Here is a 26,577-nt window from a genome sequence, read left to right on the forward strand (position 1 = left end):
GTAGAACTAAAAGGTAGTCATGGTCAGCAAGACCCCACAACATCAACGACATCCTTCCACCCTCGAATCAACCTACCTCAACCTTGATATCATGGTTCGCAGCACCGCCGTCCAAACCACCCGACTTGACGCACGTCACATCCGGCATGATCTCCAGCTCGGTATACAAGCTACTGCCACAAGTTCCGCAGAACCAGTGCTTGTTGATCTTGCCGGATGCGCCCACAGCATCATAGTCCTTGGGGCTGCCCTTGGTGACTTTGAAGGAAGTGCGTGGGACGACGACGTTGGAAGTGTAGGCTGCGCCGGTCCACTTTTGACAGTCGGTGCCTGGGAAAAAGAAGAGTGAGAGGTTAGTTTTTGAGGAGGAGGGAGAGAGGGGTGTGAGTGCATACAATGGCACAGCGCTGTTGTGGCGGGTTCGCCGGTGTATTCGTAGCCGATTTGGCCGCACATGCAGCTTCCTTTTGCCATGGTTGTAGAGTTTGCAATTGGATCTTTGAGAGTGCTTTTCTGGGTTTCGGGACAGGTTTCGTTTGACGAAATGCAGGCAATGGTAAAGAAACGAGGAATGGGAAACTCAAGCTCCTACTTATGCCTACCTGCTTCCCTCGCCGGATCGACCCATATGGCGCTCTTTGCAATTCCTACGGCTACCCCTCTCATGCGTCCGCACACGATAGGTGAGGTCGAAGGGAAAGCTGCCCATTCAGGCTTAAGCTCCCAATGGGCGAGGGCGTTGTCAGCTGGAAGAGAGCTCTGTCGGGCCTAGGCTTCGAGAGGGGCTGCGTCGATCGACGAGGAGAGCTCTCGGGCTTGTGGAAAGCTGCTCCAGTGACCCAGACAGGTCTCTGCCATACTTCAAAAGAGGATGTTGAGATTGCATGGAGAAGGGAAGAAGATGAGATGGAAGGAAGAGTCGGGACATGTAGCAAAGGGAGTAGATGTGAAAGCGTAGCGTCGTTTAAGCTCCTTCTTGTCGCGGCGAATCAGACAGCTCTCAATCACGCAATTCGACCTTGATGGTCCTCATCAAGGTGTCGTCCCGTCCGAGGAGTCTTAATCCGACCTCATTGCAAGAGCACCCGCTGCAGTGTGACCATTGCATAAATACCGACCAGGCTTGGCTGGCAAAAATGGCCTTGATGCTCCAAGCGGCAGGAGCTTTCCTGGTCCGCGTCGATGACCACAGACAGTGGTAGCCGACGGCTGTCGTGTAGAAAGATGTGCTCCAGTTGATGTCCGTCATCATTGTTGTCGAAAAGGAGAAGAACAGAAAGTTGAGGAAGTCGAAATGGAACATTGAAGCATGACTCAGCTTCATGTCTCCAAACTCCCGTCACGTCGAGAGCTAGACGCATGTGCATACCACGCTCTTTGTACTTCTCGAGCTTTTTGGAACGTCAGGACTTGTGCGCGACTCGAAAGCAGCATAGTACACAGTCCCTATCTTGGTCGCCTCGGACCGGCGAGAGATGAGCTGTTGGCGCTCGACGAGATGGTCAAGCTACCCTCCCGTGGGCGATATCTTGCCCGTTGTTTGTGCTGAGCGTGTGACAAGAGCAATGTTACCAGCGCGCTCCTTATGTCCAGTGATATGCGACTATTGCACGTATATCGGGTCTTCTCGAGCAAAAATGGCACCGACTCAAGCTCAAGCATATACGCATCATCGATGGGCAGCGGCTTGGAGATGATGTAACGAGTACAATGTAAGGGATTGATCAACCGCTATAGCACTTCATCAACACACAGGCACACCAAGATAAAGCCACCTGGGAAATCGTTCAATCGAAGCCGACGCAAGCCTTCTTCCAACGCCGAGCTCTCACCACAACCCTCGCCATGGCCTCCAAGCACCTTCTCGCCCACCTAGCCACGTCGCTGACTGCCATTGGCGGTTCGACCTACCTCCTTCGCAAACAACTCGACTACAACCTGGAAGAGCAAGAGGCGCGATTCGATGAGGTTGAGGGACTGTTGAGAGGACACATCGGACTCATTGAAGAAGCACTGGAGAGATTGGAGAAGAAAGTCGGGTCTGGAGGCATTCCGAAGGGAGGATTGCAGAATCGGGAGATGTATGAGCAGAGGGGGAAGGATGATAGGAAGAAGTGAAGACGGGGTGGAGCTTCATTGGTGAGACATGGTGGGATTCGTGCACATGGTGAAAGAGGAAGGTCGCTGATGGCGGACATATGGACGGCCTTGGACAGTGGTTGAGATTGAGAAACTCGGCCTTCCATTTGGACCAGTTGTCAATGCATTGTGTATCAGACGTCTGAAAGCCTCAGTGATACTGTCTGCGTGGGCATCCTTCACTTCCTTTCCTGGACTGGCAATGCGTCCTGGACCTTTAGTGGAAGATGCATTGTCTCCACATGCCGAGAATAACAGCAAAAAAAAAAAGACTCCACATTGTCCAGATCTGTCGATGTCTAGCGTTGTATCTACCGCGACACGAATCTCCAACCTGTTCTTTGGACGTCTCCGCCAGACAAGGCGAGAAGTGATATGGACGAGGAAATGCTACGGCCTCGAAGCTGACATTCTTTGGTCTAGATATCCTATCTGCGCTCAAGTCAAAAGACATTCAAAGGACATTCATCGATGCTCTTACATCGAATGCCGTGAATCTGCCGACAGAAAAGACATGGGATGTCGAGGCGAAGACCAATGCCTGCATGTTTGTGCATATCTGTGGAACCCTTCCATTTTTCTGACGGCGCTTAGATCTCGATCGGTCTGGACTTCGATATCAATATCATCTCCAAAGCAGACCCAGTGCTCTCCGCGCTGTTCTTCTCGCCATCGGCAGCATGATGAAGTGCTCTACGGAGACTGCTCTTTGAGCTTCTCTTCGAGCAAGAGTGACCGATCTTCGTTGCCACTGCAAGTGTCCGCCGGGTGTTGCGAAGTGAATGTCTCCCGAGCGACGGTGGTGCGACCGTGTCGTCAATATCGAGTGGGCGCAGAAAGACGAGACCATGTGGAGTCGAAAAGTAAATAGCGCCGTGATGTCCTACAAGGTCAGTTTGGGCGCCTCGTTCCTTCCTCCTTTGATCAACTTTCCACTTCACTTCACTTCACTTCACCTCAAGCTTCGCACCTCTTGCCAGACAGCACCAAGGGCTAAAGAAAAGACCCGCCTCCAAGGCCCTTCGCAACAATTTCTCTGCCCGCCATGCGCACCACCATAGCGGCTTCCGCTGCTCTCTTCCTCTCAACTTCCCTCGCCCTCGACAGCCTCGTCGCACCTTCCTCCATCATCGCAAATCAAAACTTCACTCTCACGGCCAACAACCCCGATTCCAGCGCCCTCTACCGCATCTACCTCGCCGCCACCCTCTCCGACACAACCGGCCCAACCTGTATCAACTCCCCAACTTCCCCCCCAAAAATCCCAAATCAGCTAACATCTCCTCCACTCTTCAGGCTTCCTCCTAAACTCCACCACCCTCCCCCCCTCCGGCGCCCTCTCCCTCTCCATCCCCGCCTCAGTCGGCCCAGACGCATCCTACTACAGCATCGCCATCTCGCCCCTCCCCTCCTCCTCCTCCTCCTCCTCCGCCACCTCCATCATCTACACCCCTCAAATCAACATCACGGGCCTCACAGCTTCCTACACCCCTTACGAAACCTCACTCCGCGGCGCGCCATTCTACGACGCGGATATGTTGCCTTGCAATTCGTACGCTTGCGCGAGGAAGTGTGCGGATCGGGAATTCCCGGCGGGGAGTGAGGGGGATGGGGAGGAGGAGAAGGGGGAGAGGTATGGACGGATGGTGGAGTGTTTTGGGGGGTGTGAGGGGGTGGGGGTTGAGGTTAAGGGTGCGAGTGGGGTGGAGAGTCAGGGCGGGATGGGGATGGGGATGACGATGACTGTGTCTACGAGCGCGGAGGGGGAGGCGACGGCGACTGCGACGACGACCACGACGGAGATGGGGCCGAGTGAGGCTGATGCTACGGAGGAGGCGGCTGCGGCGACGAGTTCTGGGGTGGCGGCGCCGAGGCAGGCGAGGCTTGCGGGTGTGATTGCTATTGCGGGGCTCGCGGTGGTGGGGGTTTGTTGATGAACATGTTCCTCGATCGTCCAATGCGAGTTACTGGAATGGTGCTATTGGTGGTGGGAAGTGGTTGCGCCGTGAAGAGGAAGGTCCTGGTGGCGTATCTAATGTTAATAATGCAAGAACCTCGAGGCGTCCAACCTCACAATGTCTCCAAGAACTTCAGCACCGCTTCAATGACCTTCTCACTCTGCTCCTGCTGCACCCAATGTCCAGCATGATCGATCAGCGTCATCCCTCGGAAGCATCCTTTCTTCACGACCTTATCGTTCTCGTACGAGTCAAAGGCACCAGGTTGCTAAACCACACCGTCAGCACGACAACTCACAGAACTCCTCTTGCGATGTCAATAGCAACTCACCTGATGATTCCCCCAATCCTGCTTACCACTGATAAACGCCACCGGAACCACAATCCTCGCTCCCGCATACAACAGCATATCCTTCTTACTCTGCGGCGTGCTCGCCGTCTGCGCGCGATACCAATTCAACGCCGCCTGGAACCCCGTCCGACTCCACTCCTGCACGTACACGGCGAGATCCTCCTTGGACAACCATGCCTCCGTCTTGGAATAGTCTTCACCCTGCATGTTCTTCTCAATCGTCTCTGGGAACGGGTCGTCTTTCGCCATGACGTAGTACTCCGGCATGACAGCGATGGCCTCCGCGCTCCATTCGGACAACGGATGGGGATTGTTCTTATCCCAGTCAGCGGATTTGAGATGGAAGTAACCGCGGAGGTACCGTTCGAGGCCTTGTGGTGGGTTGTCCCAGTGCGAGGCGGCGACGGAGGTGGAGTTGTACCATTTGTAGTGTTTCCGGGGTGGGGTGAGGGCGGCCAGGTCGGATTGGATGTTGACCGGGGGTTTCTTGGGGGCGTTGCCGAGTTGAGGGCTGGGCGGAGCGTGGTAGGGGTGGCTCATTTGGATGGTGGATTTGAAGATGTCGGGGCGGATGAGGGCGCACATTGCAGAGGACACTCCGCCGAAGTCGTGGCCGATGATGGCTGGGTCGTGTTAGTTGCTGATGTTGATTGGTTTTGCTTGTTGGAACTTTGAGCACGTACATGCCACTTCGGTGTAGCCAAGTCGGTACACCAAGCAGACTAGATCTCGAACGAGGTTCGTCATGGTATATTGATTGAGATCAACTTCATGGAATGGTTTATCTTCCCAGCCTGTTGTTCGGCCATATCCTCGCTGGTCCATGGCAACGCAATAGTAGCCGGCTTTGGCCACAGCGGGTAGAATCTTGCGCCATGAAAAGGCCAATTCGGGATAGCCATGACAAAAGAGTATCAAAGGTTGCCCGGGTTCGCCAGCCTGGAGGATATGGAAGTTCAGGCCGCATGAAGAAGTACAGTCGATCTGATCCTCGGTAACTCCATCTGGAAGTGGCAGTGGTGGGAGAGACATGTTGTTCGATTGAAGATGCTGCTTTAATTGCTGTGTTCGTTGCATCAATTCAGAGTGAGCTGACGATCTTCGAAGTGCAAGACATCGATGTGAGTATTGGAGCTGGGGGGATATGAGTTGAGGTGCTGACTGCACATTTCAGTGAGGGGTGCGACTTCGGCAAAGCTCCTCATGCTCGGCTCAAGAACCACTCCAAGCTTTCCACCCGCAGTAAGCAGTGGTTGAACGAACATAAACGACGAGACAGTGATGTAAGGCTAATGTGGCGGCATAGACCACTGCCAAGAATTTGCGCCAGGTCGAAGCACATCGGATACGATAGCATGATTCGCAGAAGGCTGGACGGATACACTGACGGGAGCGAGGCGAGAAATGGCCAACATGCAACGAGCACAGTCGCACACGCTAGGGCGTCCACATACTGGCGAACACCATCCCGTCGCTTCCACATGCTTCGCGCGAACGGTTCGGATGGCGCGGGAGCCCGTGACGATCTTGTTTGACATTGGCCGATCAATGTTCATGTTTGCCCTGTGGAAGGATCGTCGCCAGATCCTTTCGTGGGCGAGTTGTCACTGCAGCATGTGTGGTCGTACACAGGATGGTGACACGGCGACGTAAAGGGGCGATCCGGATAGAACCTGCACCGTGATAGGTGTCACGGCGTCGAGCCAAGGAATCTTTGCGGTCGAAACATCAATTCCCTGGTCATCATCAATTCATGAGTCTGTCGATATGACGATTCTGTCACTGTCGCGTGACCATCTTCAACAGATCCCAGCGCTGACAATAGTCGGCGGAACATCTGGGTGTATGAGCTTGCCGCTTGGGGTGCCCCAGGCCTCGATGGACACGACGATGTCCTCAAAAGCGTTGTCTCCCTTCAGCACAGCTCCAAAGACCACGTATTTGAAAGACCACGTTTGTTATCCAGCCATTTCGTATACAACAAGTGGTGGTGGAGAACTGGGAGCCGTTCGTGTTCGGACCGGAATTGGCCATGGGGGAATGGCCTGTCGTGTCGGAGCTTGAAGTTTTTGTCCGCGAACTTCGCTCCGTGGATGGACTTTCCGCCTGTACCATTCCCGCGGGTGAAATCACCGCCTTGAAGCATGAGATCCGGAATCACACAGCGGAAGCTGGAACCGGCACAGCCGAAGCCTTTCTCGCCCGTGCAGAGGGCACGGAAGTTTTCGACAGTCTTGGGAACGATGTCGTCGTACAGCTCGAAATTGATTCGTCCCAAGCGTTGCCTCTTCTCGTGGATCCGGTGAACTGTGGACCTGTCCAAGTCACATCGAAGTAAGCGTGGACAACCATCTCTGTCGTGAGAGCTGCGGATCAGAGGTGATGTAGTCGCCTTGTCGGTATGTCGCATTGAATGTCAAGCAAATCGGGAGGATGGAAACCTGAAAGGTGGAGCTCTCCCTGCTGACGTAAGCAGACGAGATCGACAACTTGCCGTCCATGGTTCATTCGCATCCTTCTCACTTCTTGCCGGGGTCTTAGAAACTTGAACAGAACGTCAAGTTCATCATCCATCCGTCTGCACAGACTTCACGTTTGCATGGCGGGAATGGACGAATGCTGCTCAAAACCTCTTGGCCGTCTGCTCTCGGCCCTCGCGGTCGCACAGAGGCTCAGCGACGGAGCGCGACAGAACGCTGGGTCAGATCATCAGGGCGAATGCAGAGGCCAGCCAGCTGATCTTTCCCACCATTGGAGCATTGCCCAATGGATGTCCTTATTACAAGATCGAACAAACAAGAAGGAAGAAGGTATCAAGATTCGAAACCCGTGCCGTATTGGCAGCTTGTCGCAAGGGGAGATTGTGAAGCACTGCTTGGCCACGCTGCCCTGAGTTGACTTGCAGATTCTGCCTCTTTGTGCTCCTTGCAGACATTTTCATCAAAAGCCATTGCATGGGATTCCAATGGCTGCCACTGCATGCATTCAATCGGAATACACCCGGACCTCTGTAGGTAAACTTCTCATTTCTCCCGCATGGTTCCTGTCACGGATGATGGTTCTGTACCACGACAACGCCACGAACTGTCATTCGGGAAGCCATCTGTCACCGGGCCTCTCCCGTCTCCAAGATCCCTGCCGAGCAATGCATGCATACATCAAACGTCGTGTTACTCCAAACGGCGCAGTCGACCGTGCTGTAAGGGCACATGGCGGGGCGGTTTATATCTGGCCACCACCGCCGTCAACCCTGCCATTTGAGAAGAGCCCCGCTGGCATTGCTATCGGTCCCACTCTCCTCCAGCACCATCATCACCACACCTCGCCATGGCACACTCCTCGGACATGAACACGGATGCCTCCGTCACCTCGTCGCCCACCATGAGCTCGCCGAGGAAGCACGAGGACCATGACCAGTGGAGCGTCAACTTGGAGACGCCGCGCGGGTGGAAGTACAAGCGCTGGCTCGGACTGCCATATCCTGCCTCGCCACAGTTTCAGCTTGTCTTGGTGGCCTTCATCTGTTTCCTCTGTCCAGGTGAGTCGATCCACGCCTCTCCAAAACACCTTGACTCAACACTGACCGCCGCAATGTAGGCATGTTCAACGCTATCAACGGTCTCGGCGGCGGTGGGCAGGACTTTGCCAATTCAAAAGCCAGCTCCGATGCCAATAGCGCCGTGTACGCTACTTTCGCTGTTGTCGGCTTCTTCTCCGGCACGATCACCAATATGCTTGGTGTGAAGTTTGCGCTTTCCTTTGGTGGGATTGGATATTCGGTCTATGTCTCGGCGTATCTCTGCTACAACCACACCAAAAACTACGGATATATTGTCTTTGCTGGCTTCCTTCTTGGTTGCTGCGCTGGTATTTTGTGGAGTGCACAGGGTGAGGACATGGTTTGAACGTTGATCCCGTTGAATGATATGCTGATACACACCAGGACAAATCATGATGTCGTACCCGAACGAAGCAACCAAAGGACGCTACATCTCCATCTTCTGGATCATCTTCAACTTTGGTAGTGTCATTGGAAGCTTGGTCGGTCTTCGCCCTTCCTTTCTCACAACGTCATTTATCCTGACTGATTCTCTCCTACTAGATCCCTCTCGCGCAAAACATCAACCGCGAGCCCACGACCCGCGTCAACGACTACACCTACATCGCCTTTCTAATCCTCACCCTCTTCGGCGCTATCCTTGCCTGGACCCTCGTCGACGCCCGCCACGTTATTCGCCCCGACGGAACCCGCATCATCCTGATGAAGAACCCGACCTGGAAATCCGAACTCCTCGGTCTTTGGGAGACCATCTTCACCGACCCGTACATCCTCTGCTTGTTTCCCATGTTCTTCGCTTCGAACTGGTTTTACACTTATCAATTCAACGCCGTCAATCTCGCGCGGTTCAACATCCGAACGAGAAGCTTGAACAACACCGTCTACTGGATCGCACAGATCTTCGGCGCGAGTGTGTTCGGTTTCGCCTTGGACATCGCTCGCCTGCGACGCACGACGAGAGCGATGTTGGCGTGGGCGGTGCTGATGGTATTGACCATGGCGATCTGGGGCGGCGGGTACGCTTTCCAGAAGGGTTTCACGAGGCACGACGTCAACAATGGCACGCCGGCGGATAAGTCCGACGACTTTGTGGGTATGGACTGGGAAGACGACGGGTATTTGGGCCCGATGTTCTTGTACATTTTCTACGGGTTTTATGATGCGAGTTGGCAGACTTGTGTTTATTGGTGAGTCGTCCTCAACCCTGACCTCCCGGACTTTGGAACGGGAGATGATGCTGACATTGATGCGATAGGTTCATGGGCGCCATGACCAACAACGGCCGCAAACTGGCCAATTTCGCGGGGTTTTACAAGGGTATTCAATCGGCTGGCGCCGCCATCATCTGGGCGTTGGACTCCAAGGGCGTGCCGTACATGCATCTCTTCGTGTCGACTTGGGTGTTACTGGCGGGAAGTCTGATTGTTGCGGCGCCGGTGATGGTGTGGAAGATCAAGGACACGGTGGCGCTGGAGGAGGATTTGAGGTTCACGGATGGAGCGACGGAGGATGTTATGCCGAGGTATGAGAGGAAGATTGTTGGTGGGGAGGATGGGTTGGAGATGAAGTGAGAGTGAGAGGGTGAGAGGTGGATGTCATGATTGAGTGGAGGTGGTCGGTGGTTGGTGAGATGGAGCTCGAGAGGAGCTCTGATGGGGGTTGCAAGAGGAGGTCCAGTGGAGAGGATTTGCGGCGGAGGCGAACAGGACTCTACGATCACAAATGTACACTGTGGAGGAGGCAGGACTTCAGCTAAAGAGACAACGACAGATCGAATACGACATCCATTAGCGATCATCCTGACTGGCGACCGAGCTCCATCACTGGGCAGGCTTCTCTCGCATACCTGGAACCCATCGACGCGGCACTTGCAATATTCTCGGCGAGGATCAGGACCCAGATGTCTCCCTTCTCCACGATAATCGCCGCGTGCATTGAGATAGCATGAGGCGTACTTGCTTCGTGGTGGAACAGGTGACTGCCCTGCTTCAGGCAGGCTTTCGTGGTGGATGGATCCCTGCTGACACCCAAAATCTATGGACTCGTTCCCTTGACTTCTAGCATGCGGTACCCAGCTGCAGCTTGTCTCTTTGCCTTGCAGCTTGTCTCTCCCACTCGTACGAATACCGACGGAGCCTCCAGTCCTCTGGCCTCGACCTACCGCTTCATTGCGACCACAATGCATCACCGGACGTATTCGCCCCAAATGGACGTTGACGATTCAAACCAGTGCACCATTCCTGCATACAAGTCCCGGGCCACAGCAGGAAGCGAACTGTGCCCAGCTTCGACTCAACTCAAACTTCCTGAAGCACTGACATATCTCTCCGGCAGGCATGACGTTTCTGTCCAGCCGGCTGTCGACGAACCATCCCCGCCAGTCTGTGTGAACGTACGCATCAACACTGCACGATCCCCAAACCAATGTCGCTCCACGCCTTTCCCTACGGAACTGTGTGCAAGGCATAGGTCCCTCGCTGGACATGGGCCATGCTACAACCAACCCGTCTCCTGCATACAGGAATAGCGCAGACGGTCGAACAAAAGTCTCTCTACCCTGCTTGAGCACATCTCGGCATTGTGATTGAGAGATCGCATTGGCGCGGAAAGGGCAGGTGACATGCCCCAAGGGGCTATGCACCACTTTCTCGCTTTTCGTCCCGGTGGTTGTCTATCTCGGTGAATTGACGGAATTACGGTAGGCAAAGCATCGGGCGACTCTGACTTGCCGAATGATGCGGATCAAAGATCGATTACCCTTGCTTGAATATCGAGATAGACGGTGGTATATAAAAAGAGCGAAGAAAGACCTCCAGTCTCGCTCGAGAGTCAAACCAACCACAATCGCCCCAGTTTTTTGCACTTCCTCGCTTGCGAAAGCAAAAACACACTCGTCCACCCTCCGAGCTTTCCTTTCCCCTATCGTTCTTCAACTCTTCAAGATCCTCTCGTCATCCATTCCTCATCACGACGCTGCTGGTCGGTCGGGTCGTCGTCCAAGCGATACCTCTGAAAGGGCACGCCTTCCCCCCCGGAAAGCCCGCCCGCTGGGCCATCCCTTAACCGGCGAGAAGAAAACCGCGTGACGACCGCCCCCAAAGAAATCTCCCAGATCCCCCCGTGCGCGCGCGGAGACGAGACCCACGGCAGTGGGAACCGATTGAGCGCCTGCCTGCCACCTTTACTCGCAGTGCCCCCGTTCCGCAACTTCCGCCGCCGGTTCGGTCGTCTGGTCTCGTCGATGCTCAGCCAGTTTGTCTGCTAGCAATGATGAGATTGATCGAAGTCGAGATCCAGAAACGCGGGCCGACCGATAGCGGGAGTTTTGGAAAACCGGGAAAAAAAATCCTCTCTCCGGATTCTACAACACACTTTCAAATCCCACCCATATTCATGTCTTAACGAGAAACATGGAGTCGGAGGGAGACTCGGCACTACCTACCAGCCCAGGTCCTGCACACCGGAAGATTCCGCGTCCGCGCATACCGCGAGCCTGTCTGTCGCTTCCCCGACTTCGAAGCCCTGCGTGCGACGCTTGGATTGTCGCGCGAAGAACCCCATGTTGGCGAAGAAAACCGGACCGTAGACGGAGCAAGTGAGTGAGACACCATGCCGTGAAATGCGGGAAAACTTTTGTGTTTAGGAGGAGGAGGGAATGGTGATGAAATGACGGAGGGAGGCGAGGAGTTAAGAGAGAAATGCGGTTGAAAGACAACCTTTAGTTTTCGAAATGGTTTATCTGATGTCTCTCGCCCAAGCAGGCTCCTCCACCAAATGTGTCCTCCACCACCGAGTCCTTCTCCACCGATAGTCGGATACACTAACGGCAATCCATCACATGACGCACACTCGCACACTCAGATTGTACAAAACCCTTGGAGAAGAATCCAAAATCCCCAGCAGCACCTCGTTGTTGTTGTTGATGTTGTTGTTGTTGTTGTTGTTGTTGTTGTTGTTGCCAAGGCCCATGGTCTCTGCCCGAGCTCTTCCTTCATATGGTCTGGGAAGGTCGTTGGTCTCAACGGATGACTGGTTGAGGGGTTCGGGTACAGACAACCTGCGTGGCTAACCCCCCCGGCAGTGGAAGCCGCGCTTCGCATCGCTATTGATGAAGCGGTCAGTTGAGGATCGTTCGTGAGGCAAAAAGATGGAATTCGGAATGGAGCTTTGGATGCGTACAATTGACATGTACCCCGAGGGGAGGAGAACACGACAGCATGGGTAACGGGATCTCTGCAGACGAACTTGCAGGCTTCGCCCTGGACGCCGCAAGGATCGTATCCGCAATTGCCGGCGGCGGCCTGAGAGGTCCAAATGGCGATGGCGGCGAGGATGGTGAAACGCATGGTGATTCGATTCGGAGTGGTAGTGGTGATGGGAAGGTTGTCGTGGTGGTAGCCGAAAGAGTGGTTGAGAGAGAGCGGGAGCTGCGAGTCCGGAAGAATCAGAATGCCTTGGATCGAGGAAGATGTTGAGAAAGTCTTGAGGAGGAGGAAAGAAAGCTGAAGCAGAGCGTGGGACGAGTTGACATTTGTATCCCACTCCCCGCAGGCCAGCGCGATCGATTCCTCTGTCATTCATGCATACGACATCCAGTCGGACGATCTTGCCTCGCCTGTGACGAATGTTAGGTAGCAGGTGAAGTCGCGAGATACCTCGTACCAAGCTCGGATGTTGGACGACCTGGCGGCCGATCGTCGTCTCTGGGCAGGACAGGGCAAGCTCCGGGTGGTTCGGTAGATGGCAATGGCATGGAACTAAGCGAGATCCTTGTTGGATCTGTGCTTGTCCATCGCCGCGTGGAGTCTGGCGAGTTTTCGGTCGTTGAAATGTTCGTGGCTCGTGCGAAATGTACAGTAGATATGCGTGATCGTGACTCTCGCGGGAACACATGGCAACACTCGGGAGCCAGGGCAGCTGTGCACACTGGAGTTTGGTGTTGGAACCGGGAATCGGGGGGTTGGCGCTTATTACTCAAGAGCATGGTGTGTGTGGTGCTCGGTGGTGCAATGGAGAAGGTTTAGGTTTGGTGACTATTTCTTGCAGCAAGAGTGACGACGACGACAACGTCCGCCAACCGGATCTACCTTACGTCCCATCTAGTCTAGCAAATGCCATCGAAATCACGAGTCAAATACTCGAGACATGTCCTGTTGCTTCCATTCCTCCTTTGACCTCACCGTCGTCGACATTGTCGTCCGTTCCACCCCCTGTCCCTGTCTCATCTCCGGCCCACATCTTGACGTGGACAAAGACGTGTGGAGATTTTCTGGAGAATCATCCATCAATTGCGCCACGATTCCCACGGCCGGGCGTCATTCATTCGGCTTCCGATTCCTCGCACTAGCCACATCACATCACACACAGACCACCTCACCGACCGCGCTCCCGCCATCCGGTTCGATTCCTCTGGACTCCCATCACGGACCATACCTTGGACGATTGTTATTATTCCTCGCTCCTCGACCTCCTCGCACTCCCGCCCACCGCGACGCTCTCGTTGATTCCCTCCGCGTCTTCACCCTCATTGTTTCTTCTCATCCGTCCATTCCTCTGGCCTGCACTCACTCCAATCTCGTCAGAATGCACGTCCGATCCTCCCGATAGTTTCAGGAGCAGCTGCCCCATTGCACAGCCATACGCCCAGACCGTCTTGCATACGTGCACATCTCAACATCCCTGCAGCGCATCATCCTTAAGACCGTCTAGAGCGTCCGCCCCGGCATTATTGCAGCGGAGTTGTATTATTGTTGTTTGCCAGCGAGCGACAGCGATCTCACCGACCAGCCGTCACCATGCCGAGCATGAGCATGTTCTCGCGCTCCTCGTCGCGTCAACGAGGCAGCTCCACCAGTCGCACGCGGGTACGTATCCAGTTCTCTTCCCTTTTCCCGCTTATTGCTATTGGAGACCTGTCCGGTCTTGGTAAGGATAAACCCGGCTGACGGAGAGCTTTACTCGCTTGTTGCAGTCCCAATCCATGGACCAGAGCACCATTTCCAACGCCGCCCTCGCTGCCAACACTGCTTTTGCACAACGCAACACCTCCTCCAGCAATCTCTCCGCCGCTGCCGCCGCCGCCGCCCTTCGCTCTCGACCCACCTCTCCCGAGCCCGTAGGCAGCCTTCAAACCAAGCGCATGGTCAGGAGAGGCTCGCAATCCTCCATTGGCAGCGGGAGCGTCATCAGTACAATAAATCGCGGTGGACCTTCACAACGCGGTCTGGTTAGGCAAACTAGCAGTGGGTCTATGACCGATCGCACCTTCCGATCTCCATCACCGGGAAGAAACACCTCCCTGAACGGCGCACGATCACCGGATCGTTACGCGCCGCCCGTCCCACCCATACCAGCGAGCGTCCATCGACGCGCAGCGAGTGTGGACCCGTCTCAACGACGCGTGATATCCACACCGCCTTCGTCGTCACGTTCAAGAGGCGTCAGTGCGGATCGAGCGAGCAGCATGTCTACACGCAAACCGCCGAGGTTGTCGGATGTCGCAGAAGAGATGCTGGATCGAGGAGAAAGCCAACGGAAGATGAACTTCTCACGTCCGCGGCCAGGAAGTCCTGGTGGCTCGGTCGCGGGATCGGTCACTGGATCTGTGGCAGGAGATAGAGGATTGACACACGGGACTGGCGCTTGGTTCTCCGAACCTGTCGGCAACAAGGCGGCAAATGGAGACGAGCCTACCAGCCCGACTGCTCTCGAGCAGAAGATTGCGAGGATACAAGCTGCTCAAGGACAAGGACGACCCGCGTCGAGCAGGCAAAACAGCACTCAGTCACAACAAGGCGCGTATCTCACAAAAGCGAATTTGGAGGCAGCATCGGCTGCGGCTGCAAGAGGACCTGCGCCGGTACAATACGAGACGGTCATGGTGTTTGATGCGGGCACGAGGACATTTCAACCGCAACAACGAGTGAAGACGACGCCCGATGAACCTCCATCGCCCATCAAACCCCAGGCGCCTAGACTCGCCCCGGGTTCTTACGATCCTAACACTCGAACAATTGTGCCTGGAGCAAAGCCTGCGCAAAAGGCTACTCAACAGCCGATACCTCGTCCTCAGTCGCAACAATCTGCTCGTCCAGACATGCTGCCACCTCCACGCAATCCAGCTCGTCTGTCGCCGAACAGCAGCCCAAGAAACTCCTACATCGGAACTTCCCCGGCCGAACCGCAGACTCCTGCTGCACCAACCAGGCCGAGTACTGCTGGGAATAATGCTGTGCAGCTCAAAACCACACTGAGGCATACGAGATCCTCCAGCCTTGATGTCCCACGCGGCGGACTCGAGAGCGCGAACCACGTGCGTAATGTGTCTGCATCTCCCAGTCCCCACCGAGCACATTTCTCCGCCTCGCCTGTCGTGGCAACCACCATCCATAATCCACCGACCCGCGCTCTTTCGCCAGCCAAGTCCGCCATGAAGCATTCTCCAGCACCTTCGGAACGTACCGCCTCGCCGTTATACAACTACAAGGGACCGGCCAGTGAGACCTCCGAGACGCCATCGAAAGCGTCCGACGATGGTGCGAAGAAGAAGAGGTCTGTTCGCGTCAGCTTCGATGAGAACCCAGCTGTGGCACCGATTGTCAGCGCCGCATCCACTCCTAGCAGACCCGCACTGGACGATATCGATGATGAGGACTTTTCAAAGCCTCGACCTGCATTACCGAGCTTTGGCAGTGTGAGGAAAGGACGTGCCACACCTGCGTTCGCAGAAAAAGTCACAGAGATGGCGCCAGAAAGTCAGGATTCAAGCAGTGATCATGCCGTTGGTGGAATGCTTCACCAGGCAAATGGCATTGCCAAAGGCGGAAACGATGGTCACGATGAATTGGAGAACAGTGGTAGTGACATGTCTATTGTCGACAACACTCGAGCCAAACAGCAGGACGGGTCGGAAACGGCCACGAGAGATTTCGCTGCTATTGCGACCAAGGATGGCAACGGCGATGTGCCTGCTATCAACCTCTCGCCTCCAACGCCAGGTGTCGAAGAGGAAGGCAAACGCCTGAATGAGCAAGACGCACAGGTAGCCAATGTCAGACACTCCAATGAGGTAGTCGTACCTGGCGGTTGGAGCGCTCCCGATGCGGAAGGTGACGTTGACGATGAGCCTACAATACACGAGGAACCGAGCTCGATGGATAGTCCGATAATGGCAAGACCAACGTCGCCAACTCTGGACCCCATCAATGAGTATACCGACAGTGAAGCCGAAGACGCCTTTAGCGACGCTGCCGAAGACTTGTCCGAGTATGATAATGGTGGCTTCGCCTCACTCGATGCCATTGCCATCAGTCCAGTCGTGCAAGCCACGCAGAATACCAAGGCTGCGGCAGCTGCCTCCTCGCCTCCAGACACCCCTACCGGCAAGCGTGCTGCCCGCCAAAATGACAGCATCGACTCGACGGCAAGCAACGATGCCTCTGGCGACTGGTCCAAAGCTACTGCGTACTGGTCCACCCTCAGCCGGCAGCAGCGCGAGGAGATTGAGCGTCAGCATTTCTCTTCCGATGACGAGTCGACGCCCCAGGCTAGGAAGACCAAGAAGAAGGTTTCCACACCGCAGTTCGACAGATCATCCTCAGTGCAGAAGTCTGTTCCACAGTCTAATGCTCAACCCACGAAGCCGGCTTTGAAGAAGACTATGCGCGCTGCGCCGGAGCCTGTGGCTGTGCCTGTTGAGAAGCCAGTGCAGTTGAGAAGCTCGATGAGAGCTGGTGGCGGAAGCGGATTGGCATCTTCTCTCCGCGACGGACCAAAACGACAGACTTCCGTCAAGACTGCGCTACAGACGAATAGTGATTCGCGTCCACCGAGTCAAGTCGGCAGCAATGGCTTACCAATCGCCGCCGCGCGACCTGCTCCCGCCCAACGGCAGGAAAGTCGCAACTCGATGACGAGCACGACGAGCCTTACAAGCATGAAACCTCACCCAGCGCCAGTCATGACTGCGAGATTGAAGAAGGAAATCGGCAACGACTCCGACTCGGACAGCAGCTTCAAGAAACAGCGTCGTCCGCGTTCTAGTGGAAACACCATGAAAACGAGCATGCGGGCTCGCGCTCCTCCCGCTCAGGAGCAGCGACGTGCACCTTCCCCAGAACCAATCCGAAAGAAGGGACGAGACTCGTTTAGTATTCGATCTCTATCTCCCACTGGATCGCTATTCGGCAGGAAGAAGCTCAAGGATCAAATTCGTGGTCAGTCTGTTGACACTGGTGGCCGTACGACTCTGCGCGGTGCACCTCCCGAACCAAAGCGAAGCACTCTACGTGCTGCTCCAGCTCCAGCTCCCAAGCCTGCTCCCAAAGCGGCTCCGAAGTCCGCTCCTCGCGCATCCAAGTTCAAATCACGCTTCAACGACTCGGATTCGGGCGACGATGCACCAGCAGGCGGTCGTTTCCAAAGCCGATTCGCAGACTCCGACGACTCCGACGACGATGTCTTCACCCCCTCCAAGCTCGCGCCCGTGCGCGGCATTCCACGAACCCAAGGCCGCGATGACGGCGACTCGACGGATCTCGAAGGCGAAGAACCAGACGCCGCGATGTTCGCCCGCCGAGAGAAGATGCAGACTCCCCTCGTACCCGACCCATCCGACATTGACAAAGCCATGGAAGCCGCCCGCAAGAAACTAGGCATGCCCGCCCCATCGGCCTCGACTCCCCACATCCCCCAAGAAGGCTCCGCTCTCAAGACTGGTAGTCTTCGCCGCCAGGCCCAATCCACCGTCGACGTCTCCTCACGTCCCGAACCCAAGTCCCGCCCCGAAGACATGGCAGCCGACACAACGCCCAAAAAGCGAGGATTCATGGGCTCCATCCTCCGTCGCAACCGCAACTCCACCCAATCCGTCTCCACCGTGTCCAACTACCGTCCTTCCTCTGAAGTCGTCGTCCCACCCACCCCGACTCTCCCCCGAGAAGAAGCTACCACTTCCAAACCCAGCACGCCCACCTCTCCCAGCGCTGTCGCTACTCCGCCCCCATCTCGAGGTAAACTCGTCCGCCGCTCCTCCGCCATGTCCGACTCACCTCAAACCTCCCAACTCCCCACCACCCGCTTGAAACGCGGCGACTCGTCGTTCAGCACAGCCACCGCTCCTGCATCTTCCATCGAACGCGCGGAAACGAACGAGTGGTCGATTCCGGCGGTTCCGAAAATCCCGGCGGGTTTCGACCGGGATGGAAGACCGGATACGAGCGATGGGACGATGACGGGGGTGAGGTTCGTTGAGGAGAATGGGTCGAAAGTGAGGGTGCAGGATTTTGGAAGTCCCGAGGCTGGCGCTGGGGGAGGTGTGATTTATAGTCGGAGGACGGGGAAGAAGAAGAGATTTGGGTTGTTGAGGAAGGCTTTTGGGTTGGAGGATTGATTTGATGAGGGGGGATGAGGTCAGCTGAGGGATGAAATGAATGAGGGGGGGATATGTGAAGGAGTGGTGTGAGAAGGGGCCTCGGGGGGTTTTTATTTAATGTGTAATTCTCCCATTTTTTCGTTGAGTTGAGGTGGAATGGAGTGTAAGTGAGAAGGAGAGAGAGAGGGAAAGACAAGGCAGACCATGTATACGACAGAGAAGAAAAACAAGTTCTGCTACTGCTACTTGCGTTCTTGTCGCAGAAGAGAAGCACAAATCTCAATCTCAACCTCACCCATCCACCCTTCAGTCCACCTCCACCCTATTCCATCTCAATCAACCCCCCATAGCCAAGACATCCAACTGCCACCGTCTCAGTCAAAAGATCCTCTTCATCCCCCCCGTCACTTCCTCCCCATGCACGACTTTCACCATCTTGCCCTCATCCATGTCGTCGAAAGCGGTCGAGGATAGGATTTCCCACATTTTATTGACGTTTTGAGAAATGTGGCAGCCTTTGCGGGCGGCAAAGGCGCGGCGTAGACAGGAGGTTAGAGTGGGGGGTTTGGGCAGGCCGGAGGGGGAGGGGAGTTGGCGGGAGATCATGCCGGCGATTTCGGTTGTGAGGGCGCTGTTTTTGGGAGGTTAGAGGGGTTGGGGGGAGGGGAGAGGTGGGGTGGGAGGTACGTACGTTGTTGCCCAGCAGGGGTTGGAGGAGGGGGAGGATTTACCCGTTCTGAGCAGGGTGGTGAAGAAATCCGGACCGTGGGAGAGGAGCATTTCCTCGCAGGCGAGTTCGATGTCGCTGCGGGTTAGGATGTCTCCCGCGGCGTGGGTGCCGTTGATGGGATCCGGACCGTAGATTCGTAGAATTTTGATGGAGGAGATGAGTTTGAAGAGGAGGCAGGCGAGACTCGTAAGGGGAAGACCGTTGATCAACGCGACTTTGTAGGCGTACGATCCCGTGTCTTGGAGGCGGTGGAGGAGGAGGAGACCGGCTTTGTGGATCCCCTCCCACCGGCCTTTGAGCCAGTGCAGTTCGGGGCCGTGGGAGGTGATGTGTAGCCATTGGGTGTGGAGGTCTTCCAGGCTGGAGAGACGTTTGTGGAGGACTGTGAGGCCGGAGAAGGTGGTTGTGTCGAGGGAGGGGAAGAGCCGGAGGATGGAGGTGTAGTCTTGACATTGCTTGATGGAGAGGACGAGGCTCTTTTCGTGTTCTTTGACGAGGATGTTGAGGCGGGTGCAGGTCAGGCAGAGGCAGTGGAGGGCGTGGGGGGTGTAGGTGTAGGGGATGATTTCGAGGAGGAGCTCGGCTGGGAGGAGGTCGAGTGGTGCGTATTGTTGAAGAGTGGTGGGTGGGGGTCGGATGGCGATCATTGTGGTGAATGAATTTGTGGCAAGGATGTGATTTTGAGGAGGAAGAGTAATGGGGTGTTTTTGTTAGGGATATGGAGGCTGAAAAGATACCTTACTCCTCGTGATGTTCTCATTGTTGTCATGACTTGACCTTGATGGAACATCTTGGTGGGCAGTGAATACACCTTGATGAGTTACAAAGCCCCGCGGACCGTTATGGCTTGTTGTGAGCCGCGACTGCAAAGTCCATCGCTCGTTGCGTGCTTGCATGTCACGTCACGCGTCCCATGGCGGTTGCTTGCAAGGTCGCCGGGGCGAATGGAGGGCTGGACGGGCCCGCTCGTACCTCAACCTCTTCCTCCGTTGTGAGTACGGTCTTCACGTGGCGGAGTGCGCCTTGTTGAACGGCGGCTCAGGATGATATCCATCCGAATGCATAGGGTTGAACGTGCTCGCCGTGGCCATAGTCCTCTTGACGCCTTTGCAATGGTCAGAAGTCTCAGGGGTCTTCGCATGTTCCAGTCAAGTTCTATGACCGGCCTTGAAGCCTGACAGGCGAGTCGCGACATGCGAATGACAACAACATGCTGCAGGCTTCATGGAATGGAATGCGTCTGTTTGATTCTTGATTTGTTGTTGGACGGACGAAGAAGGTGAGGTTCAAGTTGTGTCAAGAGGTGTCAAGCATACTGACTAAGCCGACTCATCCCTTCCCAGACGAAGAGATTGGAGAAAGAACTCGGACCGTCTACATTCCCAACACACGACTGTCAATGTCCTCTGGTTGCAGGATTCTGGAGACGATACAGTCGTATGACATACGATACCTTATTAGGCACAAACAGTGATCTGTGACCGAAGCCGTGTCCCTAGAGACCGTGATGGTAGGACTGGATGGCACCAATTCTCTCTTTCTCTCCCAACTTTTCGATTTCTCTCAAGTCTCACCTTTCACGAGTCACCACACAGCATCTACAACGAACGATGGACCATGCCGAAAATGAAGACTGGACACACGTTCCTGCCAAAGGCAAGCGAAAGGCGAAATCCACCGCGTTTTCGAATCCCACCAATCCGCCCGCTCGAGACCTCACACTCCAGAAACTCAACCTCGAATTCCAGACGAAGACCAAAACATACCGACAAACGACCTGCCGCAGGACAGTCACCCACATACTCAACCGCATACGTCCGGACTCAGGTTGGAAGCTCGATAAGGCACTTTGTCTAGGAATTGGGAGTTTGAGCAGGGAGAATATCGAGTGCAGAAGGAGGAGCATGTGGCAGTTTGTTGTGTTTTGCGACTTGGTGGAGCAGATGCGAGGAGAGGGCGTAGAGCTGGAGGTTCTTGCTCAAGAGCCGGGGTTCACGGAGTTGGATGTGGAGTTTCTTGATGTTCTGGGAGTGAAAGTGCTGGAGACGAGATTGGGAGACGGGACAATGGGTTTGGGGCCGGCGAAGGAACAGCTTGGAGAGGGAACATTGGTCTATGAGCCCTTCATCGATATGAACGCTGTCATGCTGGAGGAGATGGTGAGTGCTGGAGTGGGATTATACGTTGGAAGCTCGATCGGTGGAATACTAGGGAGAAGAGGTGAGAACGAGGCGAGCAGATTGGTGGAGAAGTTTCGTGCAGGTCGCGAGATGTTGCGCTTTCCGACTTTCGATGTCGATCCTAATGTCTTCGACGGGATTCAGGTCTACTGGACCGAGGAGAAGGATGATCAGGACGATTGAATGAAGAGTCTTGTTTTTATATTGGACACAGAGCTACTGGCTCCGCTGCGAGGGTTCTAGACCTCTGTCCATTGTCGAATCTGGAACTTGCTATGCAGCGACTCAAGACTGTCGACTCTGGCTCATCAGACAATCTACTTGATATCCTTGCTCTGCACAATCGTGCCAAAAGCATCACCCAGCTCCTTGGCCACCATATCGACAACCTCATCACCTTTAGCACCAGGAATGTCCCGATCACCAATGCAGTCCAACGGAATCACGACATCGTATCCCAAGCGAGCAGCATCTCTTGCCGTTGTGCTGACACACACATGCGCCATGTATCCCGTGAGCACAATCTTCGACTTGGCCTCAAGAGTCTCCTCCAATTTGGTGTCCGCAAAGGCCGATGGGTGGTTCTTCTTGATGACGGCCTCGGAGCCTTGTGGCTTCAATTCGGGGAGGATATCGCCGAGGGGAGTGTCGGGCGTGAAGATCTGGTATAACCCGGATCAGTCGCTTGTTCTCTGTCATGCAGGTGTCCTCGGTGTCTACTCACCGGCGTGCCGTCCGGAACAATGTGCTGCACGTGGACGACCTTGCCGTTCGCATCGCGGTACTTCTGCAACAGGTTGGCGATCGCTTTGCGAGAGGAGGCAATGTTGGAGACGTGCAGAGCTCCGTCGGCGTACTCGCCCTGAGCATCAATAATGACGAGGGTCGAGTCGGAGGGGCTGGCGGTTGAAGGCTGAGCGCCGATGAGCTGGCGGAATGATTGAGCCATTGTGTCGTGGGTTGTTCGAAGTTTTTTGATGATAGGAACTGGAAGAGTATTCTTGCCGTCTTCTGTTGCGTATATCTTGTTACTTGGCTCCTCGAAAGACGTCCGAGGAGCTCGAGAGCTTTGTAATGGACGATTACCTCAGTGTTCAGATTGTACCCTTGGGACAACTTCAACCCCGCCTACCGAATCGTCATCTTGCCGTCGGTCTTCGTATACTTCCTTCTAGCCTTCTGGGCGTTGGCCCACCGTTCCGCTCGTCCATTGCTTCTCGACAAATTGATCGACCTCACGCCGAGGCTTTCATCATCAGCATCGGAAGTTTTTGCGGCGGCATGATACTTTGGTTGCTGTTGATGCAGGTGAGCTGCTGCTGCAGGAACTCTTTCTCGGCGTCCATGCGCGAGCGCGATATAACAGGAACCCCGACTTCTTATCGATCCTGCTGGAGCTGAGAACCACTTGGGGAAGTTCGACGCTGGACATGCATCTCCTGGGAAGATTGCAGGGATCGTCCTCTGTAAGACAGACCTTTCTGATGCCACGCAGGAACTCAAAGATGAGCCAGAACTAAGTCAAGGACGGAGAAAATGTGACAAGAGTGCCTTCAGCGCATGACCATTGACCTCGATCTTCCCGAAGCTTTCCTAACCCTCATGGATTCTCCATATCGACCACCGAGCACGGGTTCCCGAGTCTCACTCCGCAACGGCCCAACCAGCGATACCGCAGAACACCCGTCGGACGCTCGACAGGCTAGTCTTTGCATCCCCTGCATCCACAGCCCTGTCGCAGCGGCAGATGTCCACTGACGAGGCGGAGTGGTATCTCTTGGCGACTGATAACACAGGCCCTCTCCAGGCAAGTCCAGGATAACTTACTCCACACTTTGCCGGCCCTTCTACGCCATCACCGCACCGATACGATCCCAGATCCATGTAATTCACGCTTTCGACCTGGCTTTGGTGTCTCGTCGCGTGGGCGAAGCGATTGATCGTGCACCGATTGCTGATAGCTGAAGGTAAGATTGGATGGGTATGGGGTAAATAGTGCTTGGGTTCAACCCTTCGACGACACCAAGCCCGGTGTATTTCTTCTGCTTAAAAGACCGCGGCGAGCCTGTTCTGATCGCAACCCTTTCTTTCTCCTCGTGTTCATCATTTGTGTTACAATCTCCTGGGGCTGTACGAACTCTGTCGAACACCCTGCCGTCTTACTCCTTGACCCCGCTGACTTTTCCGCCTCATTGTTTACGCTTCTGTCTTCATTCCCTCTGCCCGCTGACGGAGCGAGCAAAAGGAGGCCGGAGCGAGAGACATAACCTCCACCTCAGCGGAAAGAGGCAACGTCCACAAGGAATCAAAGCAGACGTCACGATGTCCATCCGTCCGGACCCGACCACGGGTTCCAAAGACTTTGTCGAAAAGTCGCCTCCTCGCTACAACGACCAGCCAGACCCGGAGAAGTCGGCACTCCGCCAGAGAAGCGATGCCGCCAAACGAGACAAGGTCCCGGACGTCGCGGCTGGAGAGCTCATCCTCGACGTGGAGCGCGATGGTGTCACCCAGCGTGGTCTCAAGAGTCGACATGCGCAGATGATTGCCCTTGGAGGGACGATCGGCACGGGACTGTTCGTTGGATCTGGCCAGACGCTTGCGAGAGGTGGTCCGGCGTTCATTTTGGGATGCTACACGGTCATGGCTTTTGGGGTTTGGTGTGTTGTTAGTGGGATCGTGGAATTGGCCGCTTGGGTGCCCACGCCGGGTTGCTCGATGAACTTGTGAGTTGAGATTCTTGGTTGGAAGATTGAGGGTGATGATCGAGAGGACTGATAATTTGCTAGATTCGGCCATCGATACGTGAGTCGCACGATGGGCTTCAGTATGGGGTGAGATGTGCTCCGCGTCTGCTGCAGTCGTCGTTTTCTAACGTATGTCTAGTTGGCTGTACTTCTACAGCCTGGGAATCTTGGTGCCATACGAGATTACTGCCGCTGGATTGGTTATCGAGTATTGGCAAGTGAACATCAGCATCGCCGTATGGATCTCGATTATGATCGTGGTTATCGTCGGACTCAATGTGCTGCCTGTCAAATTCTATGGCGTAAGTCAGCATGTCGTTAGCTTTGCACGATAGAATTCTAGCTAACAATCACGACAGGAAACGGAATTCTGGTAGGCATTTGACATTGGTGTTACTGTCGAGAGTCAAGGCTGATATTCCGTTAGGTTTGCCGGGCTCAAAGTCATCATGATGCTGGGACTTTTGCTGATGTCTGTTGTGCTGTTTTGTGAGTATCATCTTCTGAGCTGAGGCCTCAATCAACCTAACACTTCTCCAGTTGGCGGTGGACCAAACAAGGACCGTCTTGGATTCCGATGTAAGTTCTCGATCCCACTCTGATCTTGAGCAAACCCTAACATCAATCCCAGACTGGGAGAATCCTGGAGCCGCCAACACATATCTCGAGACAGGCGATAAAGGTCGCTTCGTGGCGCTGCTTTCGACCTTCGTCTTGAGCGCTTTCCCATTCGTATTCGCTCCTGAGCTCCTGATCGCGACTGGTATGTTTCTGAGCATCAACAGTTCTCGACACATCTGCTGACATTCCGCTTCCAGGTGGCGAGATGGAGAGCCCACGTCGCAACCTGCCCACTGCGGCTAAGCGCTACATCTGGCGTCTGGTCATCTTCTACATCTTCTCCGTGTTCGCTATTGGTGTCATTTGCCCGTCAAACGAGCCGCGCTTGACTAGTGGTGGAGCTGGTGCTGGTTCTTCTCCATTTGTTGTGGCTATCGTAAGTCCTGTCCTGCTTGCGGGTCGTTCGAGAGTTTGCTGACTTTTGTTTTTCTCACCATCAGAAAGATGCTGGAATCCCTGTGCTCGACCACATCATCAACGCTGGCATCATCATCTCCGCATGGTCGTCTGGAAACTCCTTCCTCTTCCTTTCCAGTCGATCACTCTATGCGCTCGCTCTCGGTGGGAATGCACCGGCATTCTTCCGAGTCTGCACGAAGGGCGGAGTGTAAGCAAAGTCCTCTTCTCATTCCCGAACCCACATCAGCTGACACAACAACCACAGACCTCTTCGAGCCGTCATCTGCAGCGCTCTCTTCTGCGCCCTCGCCTACCTCAACGTCGGAAGCAGCAGCGCCGTCGTCTTCAACTGGTTCGTGAACCTCACCAACACCTCCGGTTTCATCTCCTGGATCTGCTGCGGGATCGTCTACCTCCGCTTCCGCGCGGCCGTCAAAGCGCAGAACATCCCGCTCGAAGAGCTGCCATATCGCTCGTGGATGCAACCATGGGGCAGCTGGTGTGCCATCGTCGGCTTTTCGTTCTTGTTGATCATCAATGGCTTCACGGTCTTTTGGCCGGAGAAGTGGAGTGTCAGCAACTTCATGACGGCTTATGTTGGGATTCCGCTTTTCTTGTGCTTCTTCGTGGGACATAAGATTTACGCTTGGTCTGATCCGTGGGCTATCCCCTCGGAACAGGTGGACATGGTTACGGGTCTGGATGAGTTGATTGCCGATGAGAGGCCGAGAAAGGTGTTCAGGAACTGGCAGAAGGTTAGGTATATCTGGGAGTAGGCGGACAATGGTATCTGCCGTGCAGCTGCGATGTAGGCGAGGATTGGAAGACACGTATATAACGTTCTGGTAGCGTGAGACTGGTCGTAGATTCCTGTCGAGTCGTGGATCTTCCCCATTGAGCAAGTGCATCGAATGCTCTTCCCAGAATGTCTATCGTAAAGTGGTCTGTCGTGTAGAGCGATGAACCGAACAACACCCAGCAACCCCACCTCTTAGTCTCAGACGCTCAGACCACCTCGCGTATCAGGCTAATCAGGTGCAAGCACCTGGCCCTACTGTAGGTAGTCTGAGGGCCTAACTAGTGTTTTTTGGTAATAGAGTGTTAGCTTTATATATAAATTACACTAACATAGAGTGTTAGCACCTAAACGCGTCTATACGACTAACGGCGACGACAGCATTACTAGGTATAAAATCTGAAAATCCGGCTTAGTTATCTAATACAGATTAACGTGCTCTACAACCTCCTACTATTTGTTTTAACCTAATGCGTTAGACGAACAAAGAGTAGGCTTTCGCGTATCTTTAGTCTAACCGACGCGTTTATATAGCGAGACGGCAATGCCTACTCCTCCTTTAGTTTTTGTCTAATACTAACTAAAATTTGTCTATTAGATAGCTAGCTGTCCGCTCCCTAACTTAACTAAAGCCGATTTTAGGATGCCGCGCTATAAATCTCGTCTTTCTAGGTTAAATTCTAACCTAACCCGATCTTTCGCGACGAGTACCTCGAGCAGCTTT

The 26,577-nt window shown here is 54.7% G+C and overlaps 12 protein-coding genes across 12 annotated transcripts; 7 read left to right on the top strand and 5 right to left on the bottom strand.

Moving 5' to 3' along the window:
* Positions 1–67: 67 nt before the first annotated feature.
* On the bottom strand, positions 68–474 carry MYCGRDRAFT_39016 (uncharacterized protein; the record flags this gene model as incomplete). Its single annotated transcript, XM_003854189.1, has 2 exons — positions 68–330; positions 396–474. The coding sequence occupies 2 exons, from the start codon at positions 472–474 to the stop codon at positions 68–70; spliced, it is 342 nt and encodes a 113-aa protein (XP_003854237.1).
* Positions 475–1,860: 1,386 nt separating this feature from the next.
* MYCGRDRAFT_19644 (uncharacterized protein) lies at positions 1,861–2,112 on the top strand (the record flags this gene model as incomplete). The annotated part of the gene is made up of 1 exon (XM_003853994.1): positions 1,861–2,112. A coding segment is annotated over one exon (252 nt), but the record flags the coding sequence as incomplete, so codon positions are not given.
* A 1,072-nt stretch (positions 2,113–3,184) lies between these two features.
* MYCGRDRAFT_92048 (uncharacterized protein) lies at positions 3,185–4,073 on the top strand (the record flags this gene model as incomplete). Its single annotated transcript, XM_003853995.1, has 2 exons — positions 3,185–3,371; positions 3,436–4,073. 2 exons carry the CDS (start codon positions 3,185–3,187, stop codon positions 4,071–4,073), a joined length of 825 nt encoding a protein of 274 aa, XP_003854043.1.
* Positions 4,074–4,209: 136 nt separating this feature from the next.
* MYCGRDRAFT_39491 (uncharacterized protein) lies at positions 4,210–5,481 on the bottom strand (the record flags this gene model as incomplete). The annotated part of the gene is made up of 3 exons (XM_003854188.1): positions 4,210–4,365; positions 4,429–5,072; positions 5,133–5,481. The coding sequence occupies 3 exons, from the start codon at positions 5,479–5,481 to the stop codon at positions 4,210–4,212; spliced, it is 1,149 nt and encodes a 382-aa protein (XP_003854236.1).
* Positions 5,482–6,481: 1,000 nt separating this feature from the next.
* On the top strand, positions 6,482–6,787 carry MYCGRDRAFT_92050 (uncharacterized protein; the record flags this gene model as incomplete). The annotated part of the gene is made up of 1 exon (XM_003853996.1): positions 6,482–6,787. The coding sequence occupies one exon, from the start codon at positions 6,482–6,484 to the stop codon at positions 6,785–6,787; it is 306 nt and encodes a 101-aa protein (XP_003854044.1).
* Positions 6,788–7,729: 942 nt separating this feature from the next.
* Positions 7,730–10,398, top strand: MYCGRDRAFT_99708 (uncharacterized protein; the record flags this gene model as incomplete). Its single annotated transcript, XM_003853997.1, has 6 exons — positions 7,730–7,987; positions 8,047–8,337; positions 8,393–8,490; positions 8,552–9,195; positions 9,264–9,530; positions 10,362–10,398. 6 exons carry the CDS (start codon positions 7,777–7,779, stop codon positions 10,396–10,398), a joined length of 1,548 nt encoding a protein of 515 aa, XP_003854045.1.
* Positions 10,399–11,822: 1,424 nt separating this feature from the next.
* On the bottom strand, positions 11,823–12,975 carry MYCGRDRAFT_103909 (uncharacterized protein; the record flags this gene model as incomplete). The annotated part of the gene is made up of 2 exons (XM_003854187.1): positions 11,823–12,110; positions 12,188–12,975. The coding sequence occupies 2 exons, from the start codon at positions 12,899–12,901 to the stop codon at positions 12,027–12,029; spliced, it is 798 nt and encodes a 265-aa protein (XP_003854235.1).
* A 1,521-nt stretch (positions 12,976–14,496) lies between these two features.
* Positions 14,497–14,943, top strand: MYCGRDRAFT_103911 (uncharacterized protein; the record flags this gene model as incomplete). Its single annotated transcript, XM_003853998.1, has 1 exon — positions 14,497–14,943. A coding segment is annotated over one exon (426 nt), but the record flags the coding sequence as incomplete, so codon positions are not given.
* A 3,815-nt stretch (positions 14,944–18,758) lies between these two features.
* On the bottom strand, positions 18,759–19,757 carry MYCGRDRAFT_92053 (uncharacterized protein; the record flags this gene model as incomplete). Its single annotated transcript, XM_003854186.1, has 2 exons — positions 18,759–19,011; positions 19,072–19,757. The coding sequence occupies 2 exons, from the start codon at positions 19,755–19,757 to the stop codon at positions 18,759–18,761; spliced, it is 939 nt and encodes a 312-aa protein (XP_003854234.1).
* A 963-nt stretch (positions 19,758–20,720) lies between these two features.
* On the top strand, positions 20,721–21,473 carry MYCGRDRAFT_108826 (uncharacterized protein; the record flags this gene model as incomplete). The annotated part of the gene is made up of 1 exon (XM_003853999.1): positions 20,721–21,473. One exon carries the CDS (start codon positions 20,721–20,723, stop codon positions 21,471–21,473), a length of 753 nt encoding a protein of 250 aa, XP_003854047.1.
* On the bottom strand, positions 21,472–22,339 carry MYCGRDRAFT_103912 (uncharacterized protein; the record flags this gene model as incomplete). The annotated part of the gene is made up of 2 exons (XM_003854185.1): positions 21,472–21,952; positions 22,015–22,339. 2 exons carry the CDS (start codon positions 22,237–22,239, stop codon positions 21,608–21,610), a joined length of 570 nt encoding a protein of 189 aa, XP_003854233.1.
* Positions 22,340–23,612: 1,273 nt separating this feature from the next.
* Positions 23,613–25,833, top strand: MYCGRDRAFT_39797 (uncharacterized protein; the record flags this gene model as incomplete). Its single annotated transcript, XM_003854000.1, has 10 exons — positions 23,613–24,016; positions 24,080–24,124; positions 24,177–24,339; positions 24,397–24,410; positions 24,465–24,526; positions 24,578–24,616; positions 24,669–24,800; positions 24,856–25,034; positions 25,099–25,265; positions 25,323–25,833. 10 exons carry the CDS (start codon positions 23,613–23,615, stop codon positions 25,831–25,833), a joined length of 1,716 nt encoding a protein of 571 aa, XP_003854048.1.
* Between the last annotated feature and the right edge of the window lie 744 nt (positions 25,834–26,577).

Source organism: Zymoseptoria tritici, chromosome 3, assembly GCF_000219625.1.
Source record: "Zymoseptoria tritici IPO323 chromosome 3, whole genome shotgun sequence".
In the NCBI taxonomy this organism is placed as follows: Eukaryota; Fungi; Ascomycota; class Dothideomycetes; order Mycosphaerellales; family Mycosphaerellaceae; genus Zymoseptoria; species Zymoseptoria tritici.